We start from the raw sequence: 18,375 nt of genomic DNA on the forward strand, positions 1-18,375 counted from the left end.
TCTTTTTCATACCCTAGATGAGCCTTTTAGGTCCACTCATCCTGTTAATTTATAGGCTATGTGGTACAGTGCCTTTACTGTATTCTATTTAAAGTACCAGGTGATATTACTTCTTGGTGGATTTTTCAATAATTCATTAAATAATTTATTCACCCGTCTTACTAGTCTTTTTGCCAAACACTCTCTCATAGGGTTTGGGGGCTTCTACCCTCACCCTCTGCTCTTCCTCCTACCTTGGCTCCCTCAGGAGCTTCTGGCCAGAGTTGGCTTTAGGGTGGTGGGCTCCAGTCCCCCCTGGCTCCTTGGTCTTCTTGTCTGCACCTATTTACCTGCTCTTCCTCCTTTCCTGGTCAGCTCAGAGTTGGCTTCGAGGTATCTTAGATTTTCAACTTCAAGGGAGGCCAGTGCCTACTGAGTAAGGGTGCTCAGGCTTAGACTAGGAGTATATCCGAATTCTACCACCCAGTAAATGGCCCAGAATTTAAATGTTTGGTAAAGCGTGGCCACTAGGTGGCTGCTAGGCGGCTGCTAAGTGGGGCCCCAGCTTGATTCCTCAGGATCAGTCTCTTAACGACAGATTCTGAGGAATAGACAGACTATAGCAATTGTCAGAATCAGGATTGAGGACAGAGTCGAGAAGGAAGCCTCAGACTCGGAGGTCAGGTTATAACAACTTGTTTGTTCATAAACAGCAATAAGTAGCGAAATGGAACCACTTTCATTCATACACTCACACTTCACTAACTTCCGGTCTGGCCCAATGTCGTAGCTTGGCCCAATGGCAGCTCATCAGGTAAGGTTCGTGACATGTTCTTCCATTTTGGGGTTCAGCTGGAGCGTGGTCCGTGGTGTGCTCCTTTCTTTAGGTGGCAGGCATCCGGGTTGGTGGACTCAATCGCTCAGCATGACAGCATCTCCGAGGACTATAGAAGTGAGTGAGTGGCGGTGGCCAGACAGTTTTAAAGCTACTCTTAGCCAATCATAATTAAGGCACTCACACATTACTTCATCTGGCATTTACTTTATTTCAATTTTATCTTATACACACTACACACACACACACACACACACACACACACACACACACACACACACACACACACACACACACACACGGCTTGGTTTCCGTGGTTACATTCATCCAGGGTATCATTTCTTTATCTTGTTCCTTATACCCATTCTCCCCACGTTACTTTGGTCTTAGTGATTATTCACAGCAATAGAATTCCTAATTAGGGCAGAGACTTAGTGTATTTACAGAATCAGCCTCATAATGTTATCTCCCTCCCCTCCCACCGCCCCAGGAAAACCACCTACCTCCCAATCTGACCCAGGAACACAGAATGGATGGTTCTCATGATTGCTTTTACAGGAGTCAGAGTACTCATTAAACACAATGTGGGCCCTGAGATAAAACAGGAGAAACAAAACAAAGTAGCACCTAGGCCAGATACTGGAGGGAATTCACCCACAGTGTCCCAAACAATCCAACATGAGCCGTACAAAAGATGTTGTGGACATAGGGTGGAGATAGCTCAGAATTGCCACCAGCAGCTGGAAGAACTCTTTATCTTTTGGAGACCTTGACTCAGGTAAACCTAGATTCTTAACTCTGCCCCAGAAAACTCAGACTCTGACCTAAGTAAAGACTTTCACAACTAACCAACGGGAAGGATATTTCCAGCTTATTACACGGAGATGTATGTTACTATACATTTCAACACAAGGACTGAGAAAGAAACCAATATCCTAGCTCATGGATGTAGGCTTCCCAGAGAATAATCTCCATTGCCTTTAAAATAACAATACATAGAATTCACTGTTTATCTTGTTTGAGACAGGTGCTGGCCTGGAACTCTCTATGTGGTGATGCTGACCTCAGACTTACAGAGATCAGTCTCTAAGTGCTAGATTATAGGTGTTTACCCCTGTGTCTGGCTCATACATAGAATTCTGATGACTCTGAAATCATTGGCTCCAGAAGGTGACCCCTGAGGGGCACCTGACAGGGGAACAAGGCTAGATCACAGAAATATAGGCAGTTAGAACTTCCCACTGTAAACAAAGCTATTCATGTTATTTGGAACTTTGCCAAAGCCTTGGGAGAGGAGATGGCCTTACTTGGGGCATTGTAGGCACAGACATGGCATATTGCTATTTTAACACTCTTTTTATAATTTTTAAATTAATATTTATTTAATATATATGAGCATCTTGTTGTTGACACACCAGAAGAGGGCATCAGGCCCAATTACAGATGGTTGTGAGCCACCATGTGGTTGCTGGGAATTGAACTCATGACCTTTGGAAGAGCAGACAGTGTTCTCAACCACTGAGCCATCTCTCCAGCCCCAATACTCTTAAAATAAATATCCCAGTGTGTTCAACATTCACAGTATTCACAAGTGTGAATTGTGCTGAAAATGTTTTAAGTTGGTGAGAGGCTCCCCAGAGTAAGGGGTTCCACCCTCTCCTTATTATCGCCCCTATTTTCCATCTTGCCTCAGATAGCACCATTAACAATTTTACTTTAAGATTCTAAAAAAAGCAGTGAGCACAGCTCTAGTGGACACCACTACAGGGTTCTTAGTGTGTTTGCTGTGGAAATAAGCTGTCAGGTTAAAGAGATGTTGTAGGGAGGTACGGCCATCCTGCATCTATTCAGAAGTGTCAGGAGCATTTCCAGGAATTATCCTTCAGGAAAGCTGCTGTGATACTGATAACACAAGGCACAAATAAGGCCTGCTGTGGAGGCACCAGCTGCAACACCAGCACTCAGGAGATGGAGATAGGAGAAAGAGAATTCCAGGACACAGTAAGTCTTAGTCAGCTTAGGCTACCTGAAACCATTTTTCCAAAAGACAAATTAGTAAATAATGTCAGATCATGAACTATGAAGGAAAGAATAGTAAGCTGTGATTACCAAAGCAATTTTAAAACCAGCACTTCTGTGTAGAAATAACAAAATAAAAAGATAAGCAAGATCCCCCTGCTTTATCCTCTTCAGTGTTTGCCTATGGACTTAGGTTGCAGTGGAATTGAAAGCCATGTCCCCTGATTCCTTCATCCATGTTCTAACCCTCTGCTCTGCTTGGCCATCCGCACACCTACCACTACCCCAGCAGCATCTGAACCTCAGGGCACTTTCACAGAGGACTCACCAACAATTTCTAGCCTGGTTGTCCCCTCTGCCTCTTCAGGGGTGACCACAACCTTACATCTGTATTCTCCTGCTTCTAAGAGCTCCATCGTGGGCAGATGGAGTGAGGCATTTCCGAGTTCTAGCCCCAACAAGAACACATCAGCTCCAGGATGGACTGCCTCTTGTTGATCTCCATAAAACTCAAACACCTGGACCTCAGATTCATTCCTGTCTTTCTTCAAAGACTAGATGATTCCCACAGTATTGAGGTTCAGCCAGGGATTTTGCAGGGTATGGTGACATCTTCATGTAGGAATACCATCTGAGTCTTCCCTGCCATCGCCACTTCCAATCTACCTATGGCAATATGAGAACTCAGTTACAGAAGGTTTGTAGTACCCAGTCATGGTGAAGTGATAAATAGCTTTTGTTATATAGCCTTGAACAGCTCAGAAAATCTCTTACCTCATTATCCTAGATAGATCCACTAGCCCTGTCCTTTCTTTAGACAATTGCTTTGGCTGTTAGGGGCCTATGTGCACATTTTACAATCAGATAGTGAAATACTTAACTACAATTTTACATTTATTGAGTATGTTAGTGTTTGGAAGGTGTGTGTGTGTGTGTGTGTGTGTGTGTGTGTATGTCTGTGTGTGTGTGTGTGTGTGTGTGTGTGTGTGTGTGTGTGTGAGAGAGAGAGAGAGAGAGAGAGAGAGAGAGAGAGAGAGAGAGAGAGAGCACAAGAGAGAGAGAGCACAAGAGAGAGCGCACACATGGGCCTGCAGCATCTCTGTAGAGGCAGGGGACTCTTGTGGAAATAAGATCTTTCCTTAAACCATTTTGGCTCCAGGGACCAATCTCAGGTCATCAGGTTTAATTTGTCAAGTCACCTCAGCAGCCCTAACTTATCAATTTGTACAAAGAAGTCTGCTAGGTTCTCATCTATGTGTCTTTAGAACAATTTGGGCATATTATCAGAATGTTACATTTTCAGTCCATGAACATGTTTGGTGGTGTGCTATGGTGTGTAAGCTACAAGAGAGAGCTCTGTCTGCCATGATGACAGAACAAGAAACTATCCTAGAGCTAAAACAGCCAGACTTTTAACTTAGATTCCCAGGCTATAAAACTAAGTCCCTTAGAATGTCCCCATGAGATGAAAACTGTTTCTCCTGCCTCTGAAGGAACATTAGTACAAATGTCTAGATGACATGAAGGTAGGCTTTTTATAACTTTCCCCCTAGTTCCCCCCTAGGGTAAAGTGGCAAGGCACCAAAAGGTCTACAGTCAAGGCAAATGGCACACTGTAGGTCTTTAAAGCCTGATTGCACAGTCACTCAGTATTCTGTTCTATGTACAAGAGCACTCAGTGCAGGCAGGGTGAATGAGCCACAACCATAGTAAGTGGGAACCCATCAGAGCCCACCAGGGATGGCAGGAGCTACAGCCTCTCCCTCTTCCTTCTCATTCCATCTGCATCCTACCTGCTGAGGGCAGGCACCACAGACACAACAATAATATACTCCACAAGCCAGCCAGTCACTCTGCCATCCATGAGACCTCCAAGCTGGATTGGACTGGATTGGGCTGGCTTGCTCAGCCCTCCACACTTCCTGGGTGGTCCTAGGCTGCTGCCTTGTGGTAAAGAGCCAGGACTGAAAAAAAAGAGCAGAGAGCAGTACAACATGGCCCCTTGGGGACCTCTCTGGCAGCTCTGTGAAGCCATATTGTTATGAGCACCTGGGCATCCAATTCCATTGGTTGAGCACAGAAGCTGTGGAGGTCTTCTCAGAGCAAGGTGGGCCACACACAGATGCACCTGGACCTTGAAATCTGTCACAGAAAACAAGTTCAGAATCAGTAAATGATTTTATTAAGCAGAAAGACAAAAGACATTTTGAAGAGATGTGCCTCAGTTATGTCTGTGATGAGACTTTGAAGGTGTTTAATCAGGAATTAACTTTAGGCTTTCAGGAAAAAGATTGGATCTCATACTCCTGTGCCTTCTCTACAATGTACATCTTGAGGAGGACTGAGCTCAGTTGGGAGTGCTTACTTAGTGAGTAGTTCCCTGCACCAGGTGAGGTCATGCATGTCTCTTTTGTTCAAGGGTTCAAGGGAACACAGATGGGGATTGGTAGCACAGTCAGTTCCCAGAGTAATCTTTTCATGTACCTAACATAAAAGCAGACTGGGAAAAAAATAAATGTGCTTCAGCCTCAGTACTGGCTGGAGTCATGTTATGTTGTCTGATTGTCTTTTTTTTTTCAATCCTCCCTCCCTCCCTTGAGACCCAGTTGACTGACTTGGCTGGCTTGGTCAGATGCTGCCTCAACATTGGGCTAGTTAGTGAGACTCTGTCTGAAAACAGTCAGACAGAGCATGGCACGGTGCTACACAGCTATAATCCAATATTGAGACATGAGGCTAGGACAGCCTCATCTGAGACCAGCCAGAGCTGGTTTTAAGCCAGCTAGGGCAACATAGCAAGATCCTGTCTGAAACACAAACTCAAAGGAGAAGAGGGAAGGAGGCTGGGAGGGGACGAGGGGAGGGATGTGTTACAGACAAAACTGAAAAGACAAGGAGCAGAGCTGTGACTTCTAAACTGCTCTCATAAGAAATCATTTGGGAGTTCCACATGGTAGCTCACTCTTGTCTTGTATGCCAAGACTTGGGAGGCTGAGGCAAGAGTATCTCCATGAACTCAAGGCCAGGCTGGGCTATGCAGTTAATTCTGGATGAAGTTGAGTGCAGAGACTCTGTTACAAAAAACAAAAGAAAGTAAACATTTAGACTAGAAGAGGAATAAATGGCCTGAGGGAAGGAAAGAGGGGGACATGGTCAGAAGGGGAGGAGAAAGAATTGCTTGTTTAATGTCATATGAGAAATCTATATTTCAATGCAGGTATGTGTACACATGTGACATGTGTCATAAAGGAAGCTATAGGGGATCAGAGAGAGGGAAGAAGGATGGGAAAGTGCAGTGGGGGGTAATGTAAATAAAACACAATATGTCTATGTATAAAACACCACAATTAAACCAATTTTCTTTTATACTAACTAAATTTTTGTTTTTGTTTTTCGAGACAGAGTTTCTCTGTGTAGCCTTGGCTGTCCTGGAACTCATTCTGTAGACCAGGCTGGCCTTGAACTCAGAAATCTGCCTGTCTCTGTTTCCCAAGTGCTGGGATTAAAGGTGTGTTCCACCACTGCCTGGCTCACTAACTAAAAATTTTAACTTAAAAAACAAAGCAGAAGCAAGACACACACACACACACACACACACACACACACACACACACACACACACACACACGAGTACTTGCTACTCTTGACTAGAACCTGAAATCAGTTCCCCAGCAACCATATTGGTAGCTTACAAATGCCTTTAACTCCAGTTCCAGAGGCTCTACTGCCCTCTTCTCTCTTCTGGCCTCTGTGGGCACTGCACCACAAAGTAGACACACAGACATAATCACATAAAATTTTTAGACTTCAATTTCAGTGAAAATAATAATGAGAATCCCAAATTTCTTAAATATAGGATTAAGAGGAAATGAAGACAAAAAATATAAATTTGTGTGTATATATGTTTAAATGTCAATCTAGTTACACAGATGGAAACTAATAGAGAGCTATATTCTTTAATGTATGCATTTAACTAAGTTTCAAGCTACTTAGGAACATAAGCTGCTCTCTGAATACCATGTAATTAAGAAACAAATAACTACAAGTCTTCTGTCAGTCTTACTAAATGCCCAGTTATATCCCATGGTAATGCCCATCCACAGTCCTAGCACCTGGGAGATGAAGGCTGGAAGGTCAGAGGTTCAAGGGTCTCCTGAACCACCCAGTGAGTTAGAGACCAGTCTACTCTAAGACCTATTCTTTTTTTTTTCAGTCTACACACATTATACAGTTCAGACAGTGAGGTTCTAATTCTCCTGCCTCCACATCCTAACTGCTTAGCAATAGTCATGTACCATCAGACCAAATGGTACTCAGTGTTGGGGATGAGCACAGTCAAGGCTTCCTGCATACTAGGCAAGTGTTCCACCAACTGAACCACATTCCCAGCCTGAGATCCTGTGTTGAAAAATAAAACAAGGAGCTGGAGAGATGGCTCAGTGGGTAAGAGCACTCCCACCTCTTCCAGAGAACTCAGGTTCAATTCCACCCACTCATACAGCAGCTCACAGTTGTTAGCATCCTGTCTAAGCTTTGCCCTGCAGTTACCTGGCAACAGCCAGATAGGCCTGACCCACTATAAAAGGGGCTGCTTGCCCCCTCCTCCCTCTCTTGTTCCTCTCTTGTTCTCTTGTTCGTTCTCTGCTTCTCTTCTCCATTCTCTCCTCATTCCCTTCCCCTCTCTGTCTGCGTGCTCATGGCCAGCCTCTACTCCTCTACTTCCCTCTCCTTCTCTGCCTTTCTCTGCCTCTACTACCCTCTTAACTCCCTTCCCCATGCCCTATATAAACTCTATTCTATACTGTACTGTCATGTGGCTGGTCCCTCTGGGGGAAGGGATGCCTCAGCATGGTGGAGGCACCCCCTTCCCCCACACATCCATAGAACATACCACCCCCCCCTATCTTTTTATAAGCACAACATTGGTATTGAAATCCAGGATTTAGAAACTGCAGTTTTACATCCCACCCCTGCTATCACATGGAGAGCCATGCTTGATAGCCTAAACTTCGGAGAACTGGTAAGCCCCCTCCCTACTCTGGTCAGAGTAGACTTCTGCATGGTCCTAGGGAGAGTTCTTGAGCTCGGAGCTACCCCTGTGACCCTTCTCACTGACCCTTGTTATGGGACTCTTTCCCTTGGTTGAAATTTTGCTCACTCTTTTGAAACAGTTTCCTTTTTTGCTGCTGAGAAATTCCAGGGCCCAGATAAACTGCTCTCTGCAGCTCAGGAGCACCAGGTCCGAGTGTTAGCCCCAGTCCATCACGTGATGACCTGGTGGTCTGGCCTGTGCTAGAATCTCTGTGGTTATTGATAATGCCCTCAGGACGCTGGTTGGGACAGTTAATAACCCTATTCTTTCACCCATGGGTCGATCTTTGCCACCTTGTCCCTACTTTCTGGGATGTCTTGGTCTAAGTCACAGTTAACAGAAAACAACATCTCTACATGGCCACTAAACTGGCACTTTCTTGCTAGCGACCCATAGCGTAGGCTTTGCCCCCCCCCCCCCACACACACACATTTGCTAGCTCCCACTTCTACTGCAGGCGCTGGTTCCACCAGGTTGCCACCTGAAAAGTAGGTTTGGCCCCATCCCTTACATCCTACGTGGGACTCTGTGAGACTAGCTTTCCCAGGTGAATGAGACCACCCCCACCCCTACACTTTCATGAGCTCTCGCACAAGGGTGTTCCTCATTTTGCCTGCCAAAGCTGCCATTGGGCCCTGCTTGCCTGCTCAGCTCTCAGCCAAGGGAAAAGCAGCTTTGACCCTGCCTGCCTCTAATCTGCCCTGCAGAGACTTCCTCCTCTGGGCACTGTTACTTTTAGACATCCTTATCCTGCTAGTAGGCCTGCTGCACCTGCAATAAAAATAGCTTTGACCTTGTTCAAGAAGCCACTTTCCCACACATGCGAGGGAGCCCCTCCTCCCCCCTTTCACTCTCTGCCCCAGACTTATAAACTGAGGGCTAGCCATACCAGGTGCCACAAGATTACTGTGCACCTTGCTGGAACACTACTTCGGATGCTCGCTGCCCACCACAGACCCCACAGCCAGAAGCGCTGGGCTTCCTGCCTCTGGTCAGTCGGCTTATATCTTCCGGCTTCCAGCTTCCAGAACTTTCACCCCCTTGGCTGAAGTGGACACAGCCTTGCTGCCACTGCAGTTCAGCAGCAACATCTGGGCCCAGCGCGCTCTGGGGGCACATTCCATTATTGTGCCCTGCAGGCTACAGGCTGCCCAACCCCCATCCCTGACCGTTTGTGTGCCTGTTCCTTGGTCAGCAGACTGGCCATTCCCAAGGCTTGCCCACCCGCACCTTCTGCACAGCCTAAACCCACCTGAACAAACTTACGTTCTCTCATCATGATCTCAAGCCACTGCTGCCAGCTCCCGTATTCTGGTCCACACCAACTCTAAGACAAATGTTTCTCTGCTAATGCAAAAAAGTGTTTTTCTCTATTTACATAACCTGTCAAAGTTACTTAAGATTTTCATTCCTAACCTGTCTTGATTATTTTTTTCTACTGCCATTGAATAATGGTGTGCTCCATTCAGATATAACCAATCAATATAGCCCTCAATCTTGTCAGAAGTCTGCTAATCATTAGAATATTTAAATTTATGACAGGCAGAATCTCCCGAAGTCTTTAACAGTTTACTCCCACAAGGTCTCAGAAGATTGGGACACAGCTTCAAGATACTGACTAGAGGGCAGACATCTTGGTTCCGGGACTCCACCGAGAGTATTCTGCAGAGGTGAGAGTGTGGAATACAGAAGCTAACAGCTTGTGGGACGGGGGGAGCAACAGAGCTTCTAAGGCAGCCCCCTTTTCGGGCCCCAGACAACTGGCCACTCTTCCGGCCAAAGGATAGGGGTCTGCCCAGCCCGGAGGCGCTTTGCCTGAGCATCGGCTGCAGACATCTTGGTTCCAGGACTCCTCCCAGAGTATTCTGCACAGGTGAGAGTGTGAAATACAGAAGCTAACAGCTTCTGGGACAGGCCGAAGCAACTCAGCTTTGGGGACAGGTCCTGTTTTGGGCCTTCATCTTCGGCCAGGAGGGAGGTCCTAATGCCAGGTATCTGTGCACCTTCCCTGTAAGAGGAGAGCTTGCTTGCAGAGAGTGCTCTGACCACTGAAACTCAGAGGAGAGAGCTAGTCTCCCCGGTCTGCTGATACAGGGTAAGAGAATCACCAGAGGAACAATCTCTAAACAGAGACAACTATAACAACTAACTTGAGAGATTACCAGATGGCGAAAGGTAAACGTAAGAATCTTACTAACAGAAAACAAGACCCCTCACCATCAACAGAACCCAGCACTCCCACTTCGCCCAGTCCAGGGCACCCGGACACACCCGAAAACCTAGACCTGGATTTAAAAGCATATCTCATGATGATGGTAGAGGACATCAAGAAGGACTTTAATAATTCACTTAAAGAAATACAGGAGAACATTGCTAAAGAGGTAGAAGACATTAAAGAGGAAGCACAAAAATCCCGTAAAGAATTGCAAGAAAACACAACCAAACAGGTGATGGAATTGAATTCCCTTATGAATATCGACGCAAAAATCCTCAATAAAATTCTCGATAACCGAATCCAAGAACATATCAAAACAATCATCCATCCTGACCAAGTAGGTTTCATTCCAGGGATGCAGGGATGGTTCAATATATGTGAAAGAGGAAAATTACTGGCCACCTGAACTCTTCAACTCAGAGTCCTACCCCTCCCATCTGGAGATCGTTCCCGGAACACTTCTGAACTCTTCACCCCAGAGTACATTCCTGAACTCTTCACCCCAGAGTCCGACCCCCTCCCAATTGAGAACTGTTCCAAGAATATTTTTTAGATAAAGGCTTCCTGGAACAACCCCAAGAACATTTTTGAGATAATGTTCCAATAGATCGGGTACATTGCCAAATATAGGACACGACCCCTTGGTTACGGAAAGCCCCTTGGAAAGCCCCTTGGAAAAACCCTTGGCAAAAACCCCTTAGTTACGCAAACTTGTACTTTTCCTACCCTGCTGCCCCCTTGGCTTTTTTCTATATAAGCCTGTGAAAAATTTGGGTCGTGGTCGATTCTCCTCTATACCATGCTTGGTGTATGAGTTTCGACCCCAGAGCTCTGGTTCATGTGCTTACTCGTTGTGCCTTTATTAAATCTTCCTTCCTATATTCTGAGTTCGGTCTCAGTGTCTTCTTGGGTTCGCGGCTGTCCCGAGACTTGAGTGAGGGTCTCCCTTCGGGGGTCTTTCATATGGAAATGCATTAACGTAATCCATTATATAAACAAACTCAAAGACAAAAACAACATGATCATCTTGTTAGATGCAGAGAAAGCATTTGACAAAATCCAACACCCTTAATGATAAAAGTCTTGGAAATATCAGGAATTCAAGGCCCATACCTAAACATGATAAAAGCAATCTACATGAAACCAGTAGCCAACATCAAAGTAAATGGTGAGAAGCTGGAAGCAATCCCACTAAAATCAGGGACTAGACAAGGCTGCCCACTTTGTTCCTACCTATTCAACATTGTACTTGAAGTCCTAGCTAGAGCAATTTGACAACAAAAGATGATCAAGGGGATACAAATTGGAAAGGAAGAAGTCAAAATATCACTTTTTGTAGATGATATGATAGTATATATAAGTGACCCTAAAAATTCCACCAGAGAACTCCTAAGCCTGATAAACAGCTTCAGTGAAGTAGCTGGATATAAAATTAACTCAAACAAGTCAATGGCCTTCCTGTACAAAAAGGATAAACAGACTGAGGAAGAAATTAGGGAAACAACATCCTTCTCAATAGTCACAAACAATATAAAATACCTTGGTGTGAGACTCTAACTAAGGAAGTGAAAGATCTGTATGATAAGAACTTCAGGTCTCTGAGGAAAGAAATTAAAGAATATCTCAGAAGATGGAAAGATATCCCATGCTCATGGATTAGCAGGATCAATATAGTAAAAATGGCTATCTTGCCAAAAGCAATCTACAGATTCAATGCAATCCCCATCAAAATTCCAACTCAATTCTTCAAATTTGGAGCTGAGATGAAAGGATGGACCATCTAGAAACTGCCATATCTGCCATATCCCATAATCAGCTTTCAGATGCTGACACCATTGCATACACTAGCAAAATTTTGCTGAAAGAACCCAGATATAGCTGTCTCTTTTGAGAGTATGCCGGGACCTGACAAACACAAAAGTGGATATTCACAGTCAGCTATTGGTTGGATCACAGTGCCCCCAATGGAGGAGCTAGGGAATGTACTCAAGGAGCTGAAGGGATCTGCAACCCTATAGGTGGAACAACAATATGAACTAACCACTAGATTGTGATATGATAACCACTAAGAAACACAGTGGACAAAACTGGAGTCCGGCCCACTGGGCATTTATTTGAAATCTTGTATCCTGCTATTAAGAATGGCTATGACTCACTATGCAAGGAAGGATGTCCTTCATCTCCGGATTCCTCCTGTGCACCTTCACAAGAGGCTTTAAATCTGTTTGCTCCAATTTTGTTTTTTAAATCTATCTGCTCCCTCTGTTTGTCTTTGAAAACTTCCCTTACCTTCCATAAGCCACCTGCCAACCCAGCTGGCAATAAGTAAATAGTTAAAACTATTGATAATGAATGCTAATTTTATAACCTTCACTTACCACCAAGAATTCATTACAAGGCACTGGGCAGTTTTTTGTTTGTTTGTTTTTGTTTTCGTTGTTTTTCCCCCTCTATGATGGAGTCTCCAAGTTTTAAAAAAGAGACTTAAAAAGAGGCTGTCTTGCTCACCAGAACTTAATAAATCTACTTGCTTGGTCACAGAGTGGCAGCCACCAATGCTCCTGTAGCCAAATTTGGATATCTCAGCAAGATCTCAGTGGGTGTCCAGGAAAGTTAAAGTGCCCCCCCCCCCCGCCTCCCATGTCTCAGCTTTTCCCCTACCCTGCTGGAGCACCAGCCTTCCATCCCGTGTGTTGCTTTGACTCAACTTGCTGAGCAAGTCCACCCTAGCCAGTGATACTACTGTTAGCTGAGCCTTGGCCAAAAAGCTTCAGTGGGTAGTACCTTGACAGCAGCTGCAGCTTAGTCACTAAGCTGTGTGCCTACTTACTGGGGGCAAGGGTGTGGTCTGATCTAGATAACCAAGGGTGTATGTATCCTGTGAGGAGTGCCATTCCATAGCCATTAGGAATGTAATCACGAAGCCAGTTGGGATCAGGATCGGTTGTGGGGACAGACACTAGACACCTGTGTGATCCCTTGGATAACCTAATCTAGAAAATCCCTCACAGATGAACCAAAGATTTGTTTCCATGGCGATTCTAAATCCCATCAAGTTGACAACACTAATCATCACAGTAACAAGCAGCCTTGTCCCCTGAGCTTGACCAACTCTTCTCTCAGGCTACTCTGGCTTGTAGGGACTGGCTTCTTCCTGGCTTTGGGTGCTCACTCATGTAACAGGAAAGACCAGGGCAAAGCATGCAGCTTGGATTGAAGAGCTATAGCTGGAAGTGTTTTGAGGTATCCTTTCTTATTCAGGTGTTAGGCTTGTTTTCGTGGCATTTTCTCATGTAGCCGGAGCTGGCCTTAAACTTATTATGTAGCTGAGGATGACCCTGAATTTCTAATCCTCCTGCCTCCTACTGGGATTACAGGGTGTGCACCTCCTTTGAGCAGTTTTGGAGGTGAAATTCAGCCTTGTAAAATTGCTAAGCATTCTTCCTCTTTATAAATATTTATATCCCCTATGTTTTGTTTTTTTGTGTCAATGAAATGGCTTGAAATTCATGGATAGAATATCAGTGTAAAACAATGCCATTATGAGCACACATAAATCATGTTTTTAGTTTATGTTAATGGAATTCAGTTTGGACTTATATTAAATACAGCATTTTTTAATCTTTGCCTTTGATAGTTTATATCTTTTATCAAACAATGTAAAACAATCTTTAGAGTTTATTGTTACTGGGGAAACTGGATAAGGAGTATTATTACAAGTCCCATGGTCTATTGCTCATTGATCACTCTAGACTTCAGCTTTATTTCTTTCTCTTTTGCTTTTTGATCACAGATCCCAGTCTTTACTTAAGTGAGGAGGTCAGAGACAGGAAGTGTTGATGATGATTAATCTTAAAAAGAAAAGAAAAGAAAACCAGTTGTGGAGACTAGTGATGAGGTCTGTAGTCAGAGACTAGGACTGAACTACAGGATAGGGACTCTGTTGCCTCACCACTCAGAGGGCAGGACTGAATTGTAAGGCAGGGACTCTGTTCTTTCCCCTCTGAACCTGCAGGCTTGCTTACCTCTTCAGGAGGGTCTGACGAGGCTCTCTGTTACAGGACCCTGTAGCAGCTTCTGCTTCCCATGCTACTGTACCTGTGCTCAGTCTACCATGCCGAACACATCCCTTCCCTTATTCCTCACACCTGAGGGTTTAGTATAACTCCCCAAGTTGCCTGCTTCTGAGGTGCAGATTCTTGGTTCTTCCTTACTCTATTCTCAAGAGTTCAATATTTCACATGTTACCTTGGCAATATGACTCAAGAGCTTTTTGACAAGTAGCCCTGGTCCCAGGAGCAGCCTAACAGACTATTACTCTAACACTCCAGGATCTTCAGGCATAAACTCACTCCAGTTTCATTGATCATCCCCCCTACCAATTATAAAAAGGCTTTGAATTATATGATCACTATTTTTAGCCAGTATCTCTTCTAAAGGCTACAGTCTATTTTACTTCCTTTTATTTGGACTTGGCAGACTTTTAAATTTTACAGTGCTTTCTTTTGTCTTAAAGCCAAGTATTGTCCTTGCTAAAGACTTCGAAATGCTGATGACTGTTTCCTCTTTTATGACAAGTTTTGAATATTAATTTAGAATGCAGAGCAATGAGATTACTTTCCTTGACAGAATCACCAGTCTGTTCTGGTAAAGACTGTTCTTTGTGATATTTTCCACCAACCAATCTATTTTGAAAAGAAGTAAATTTATTCAGTGGTGGTTGGTGATGGGGTGCTGGTCAGAGGACTCAGTGTTTAAGAGCACTGATTGTTCTTTTAGAGGACTTGGGTTCAATTTCCAGTGCCCACATAGTGGCCCACCACCATCAGCAACTCCAGTTCTAGGGGATCTAAGGGCCTCCACAGGCACCAGACACATACTTAAATGTGCACAGACATACATGCAGGCCAAACTTTCATGTTCCAAAAAAAAATCTTTATAAATGTACTAAATTTCTTTATGTATTAGTGGAATTAAATAACAAAAGTGCAATGGGATGGACTTATACATATGCTTGGGTCAAAGGTGATGAATTGGTGATTTTGTCTGAAATAAACTTTAAATGACAGAACAATAAAATGAACCTCAGTCAATCAGACTCTATCATAAGATGTGTATGACTTTGGAGAGGGGGGTCTTGTTGGTGCTCATCAGAATACTTCTAAATTCAGAGGTACACTGGATTCAACAAGTTAATGTTATAGCCTACTTCCTGGAGAAACCTTAAGGTTTCTTAGATGAATAGTCAGGAAGCTGGTGTAGTGATGCTTAATGGGAAGTAAGTATAGATAGACAGATGTAATCCTTGGATGCTTCTTAAATTCAAAGTTGATGTGATGATTAGCTATTACAACGAGAGATGCAACTCTACTGTAGCCTTCTGTCCAGGCTACAGTGAAGCTAACTAGTAGGTTTTATGGTACTTCAGCAGGTACTGATATTTCCTGGTTGGGATATGTACATATTCTGGATTTAAATTTGTATTTATGCCAATGAAAAATATTCAAATTTCAACAAAGGCCTAGAATAGAATTGTGTTTGTGTGTGTGTTTCGGTAGTTCTGGAATATTCTATTACTGAAGTAAATCTCCAGCCTTGAAACGTTTCAATTTTGATCCATTGTTTAAAAATTCTCACACCAAAGGACTTATTTTATTACCACAACAGCAGTAGGAAAAGTAGTTAGCTATTTTGTGGAGTGATGTATCCCAGTAACCAAACAGAAAGAGACTGCACTGACTTAGTGGAGGCAAGTGGACTATATGTTGTGTGCCCGTAATAGTTTCTTCTGTATCTGCTGGTGATTCCACACCGAATAGTGAAATTTAATAACAAGAACACAAGTTTAAAAGTTGCAATTACATATTCATTATGTCATTGTTTTACATTGATGTCATAACTGTGAATTTATTAGCAATCAGCTTACTTCATCTTGTGTACAAATTTACCAATTTGCCTTTTCTGTAAAATGCCTGTGGGCCCTTTAAATAGTACTGTCCTTTCAGTTTGTCCCAATGTAAACTTTGTCAGTAGAAGGCATGAGGAGAATTTAGAGGAGAAAGGTTTATTTTTTCTATATTTATATTCATAAGAATATGAAATCACATTTTCCCCACCTTCCTGGTGTACCAGCAAAAAAAAAAAAAATAAAGATGCTTTGAGAAAATTACATTTTTAAAGAAAGATTTTATCTTGTTGCTATTAAGAAGACTCACATGCGTATCAGATACAGAAGAGGTTTGTAAAAGACCTGTACATTGAAGATATATCCTTTACTGCTCTGGTATCTCAGGCTTTTGTATAATCACACTGTCAGCATATGACACCTTCTTACTCCTGTCTTTCCAGTTTGCACTTTTACTGTCTTATTGACACCATTAGAGCCTCCAGTCATTAGGAGCATTGAGAATGTCAGACAATGAAAAAAACAAAGAAACCCCCAAATTTAGGGGGAAGTTTTCAGCCTTTCACTTCCAAGTACCACATTAGCAGCGTCTGTTCTATGCAGGCTCCCCTTCATGTGTGGGAAGTGCCCTGCTGCTTCCAGTGTGCCAAGTTTGCAAGTTTGTGTCTGTGTCTATTGAATAAGATTATGATTTTCCTCACGTATTTTGCTAATATGCTGAATTATCTTGAGATATTTTAAATGACAAATTATCTTGCATTCTTTGTTAACAAATGTCCTTATGTACTCCTTATATTTTATCCTTTCCACTTATTGCTGAATTTTACTTACTAATTAATTTGGTGAGAATTTTTATGTCTGTTGCTTGAAGGATATTGATCTAGGCTTTCTTATTTTTCAATGTCTCTATGATAGTTAGGTTTTTAGTGGCTTCATAACACGTTTTGAGAACTGTTCCCTTTTAAACTCTCATTTTCTTTTCTTTCATTGTTAATTATTAAATGCATTTAAAAATTAAGTTAATTTGTGTTAATTATACAAAATAAATGTGTTTCATTATGACATTTTCATTGATGCACATAGTGCATTCCACCTATACTCAGCACTTTACACACCTCTTGTCCTCTTGCCTCCATAGTCCTGTTTTACTTTCATGTATTTTCATGTTTAGATCTAGTGTCCACATATGAGAAGATACAACATTATTCTTTCTGAATTTAGCTTATTTTGCTTAATCTAATACTCTCCAGACCATCCACTTTCTTGTGGATGATATAATTTCCTTCTATAAGGCAGATGGCTCAATAACACTCTATTGTGTAGAAAATCACATTTTATTCACCCATTCATTTATTAGTGTGGTCATAGGCTAATCCAATATCTTGACTGTTTTGAATAGTGCCACCAACAGATGAACATCCTTTAATTCTTTCCGTTGTTCACCCATGAGTGGCACATTGGGAAAATGTAGTATTAGCTTCCTCCTGTGGCTGGATGTCCCAGGTCGGAGTGGCTTCCCCTTCTCTGAGGAGAAGGGGAGGGTATAATGAGGGGAGGGGTTTGTAAGGATGAGACTTGGAGGAGAAGAGGGACAAGGGTTAAGGATATAAAAATATATATATTCACTTCAATCCAAAATTTATATTCCTTCCTCTTATGCCTAGGATACTATGAAGGGAGCTGCTGATAGCACTGTTGTGTGTATGAATGAGATTGATCTACATATATACTTCCATGTCTGTTCCAATGTCTTTCTTGACTCCATATTTACTGTGAAGTGTTCTTTGTGTAAACTTAAGACCTCTTGTAGACTGAGACTAGCCTTCCTTTAGAACAGTATTTATCTCTGCAGCTGCTGAAAATGAATGGATCCCCTATTTTTGAGCTGGAGAGATGGTTCAGTGGTTAAGAGCACCAGCTCCTATTCCAGAGGCTATAAGTTTAATCCCAGAACCCACATGGTAGCTTACAACCATCTGTAACTCTAGTTTCAAGGGATCCTTACACCAATTTCTGGCCTACTCAGATGCTAGGCACCCATTTGGTATGTAGACATACACAGAGCACACACACACACACACACACACACACACACACACACACACACACACACACACACACACAAACAAATAGTTAAAGCACAAAGAATTCCATACTTTCTGACTTTTGGTGTCCCTTTAATGCTAATGAGTCATCCTGACACCTTCTCCAATGTTGCCTCATTTGGGAAGCCTTGTCTGATCCCTACAGGCATAATTACACAGTGTCTCTCTAAGGTGTTTCTCTTTCCAAGCTGTGGCCACCATCCTTACTTGGCACTTTCCCTTGCC

General features: G+C 43.1%; 1 protein-coding gene across 1 annotated transcript; it reads right to left on the reverse strand.

The window, feature by feature from the left end:
* Positions 1–506: 506 nt before the first annotated feature.
* Positions 507–4,868, reverse strand: Ncr3lg1 (natural killer cell cytotoxicity receptor 3 ligand 1). The gene is given in 5 exon segments (XM_085842443.1): positions 507–580; positions 3,162–3,416; positions 3,419–3,499; positions 4,627–4,705; positions 4,707–4,868. Coding segments are annotated over 5 exon segments (651 nt in total).
* Positions 4,869–18,375: the final 13,507 nt, after the last annotated feature.

The sequence above is a fragment of the Mus caroli genome, unplaced genomic scaffold (genome assembly GCF_978045245.1).
Source record: "Mus caroli unplaced genomic scaffold, Mus_caroli_1 scaffold_8, whole genome shotgun sequence".
Classification (NCBI taxonomy): Eukaryota; Metazoa; Chordata; class Mammalia; order Rodentia; family Muridae; genus Mus; species Mus caroli.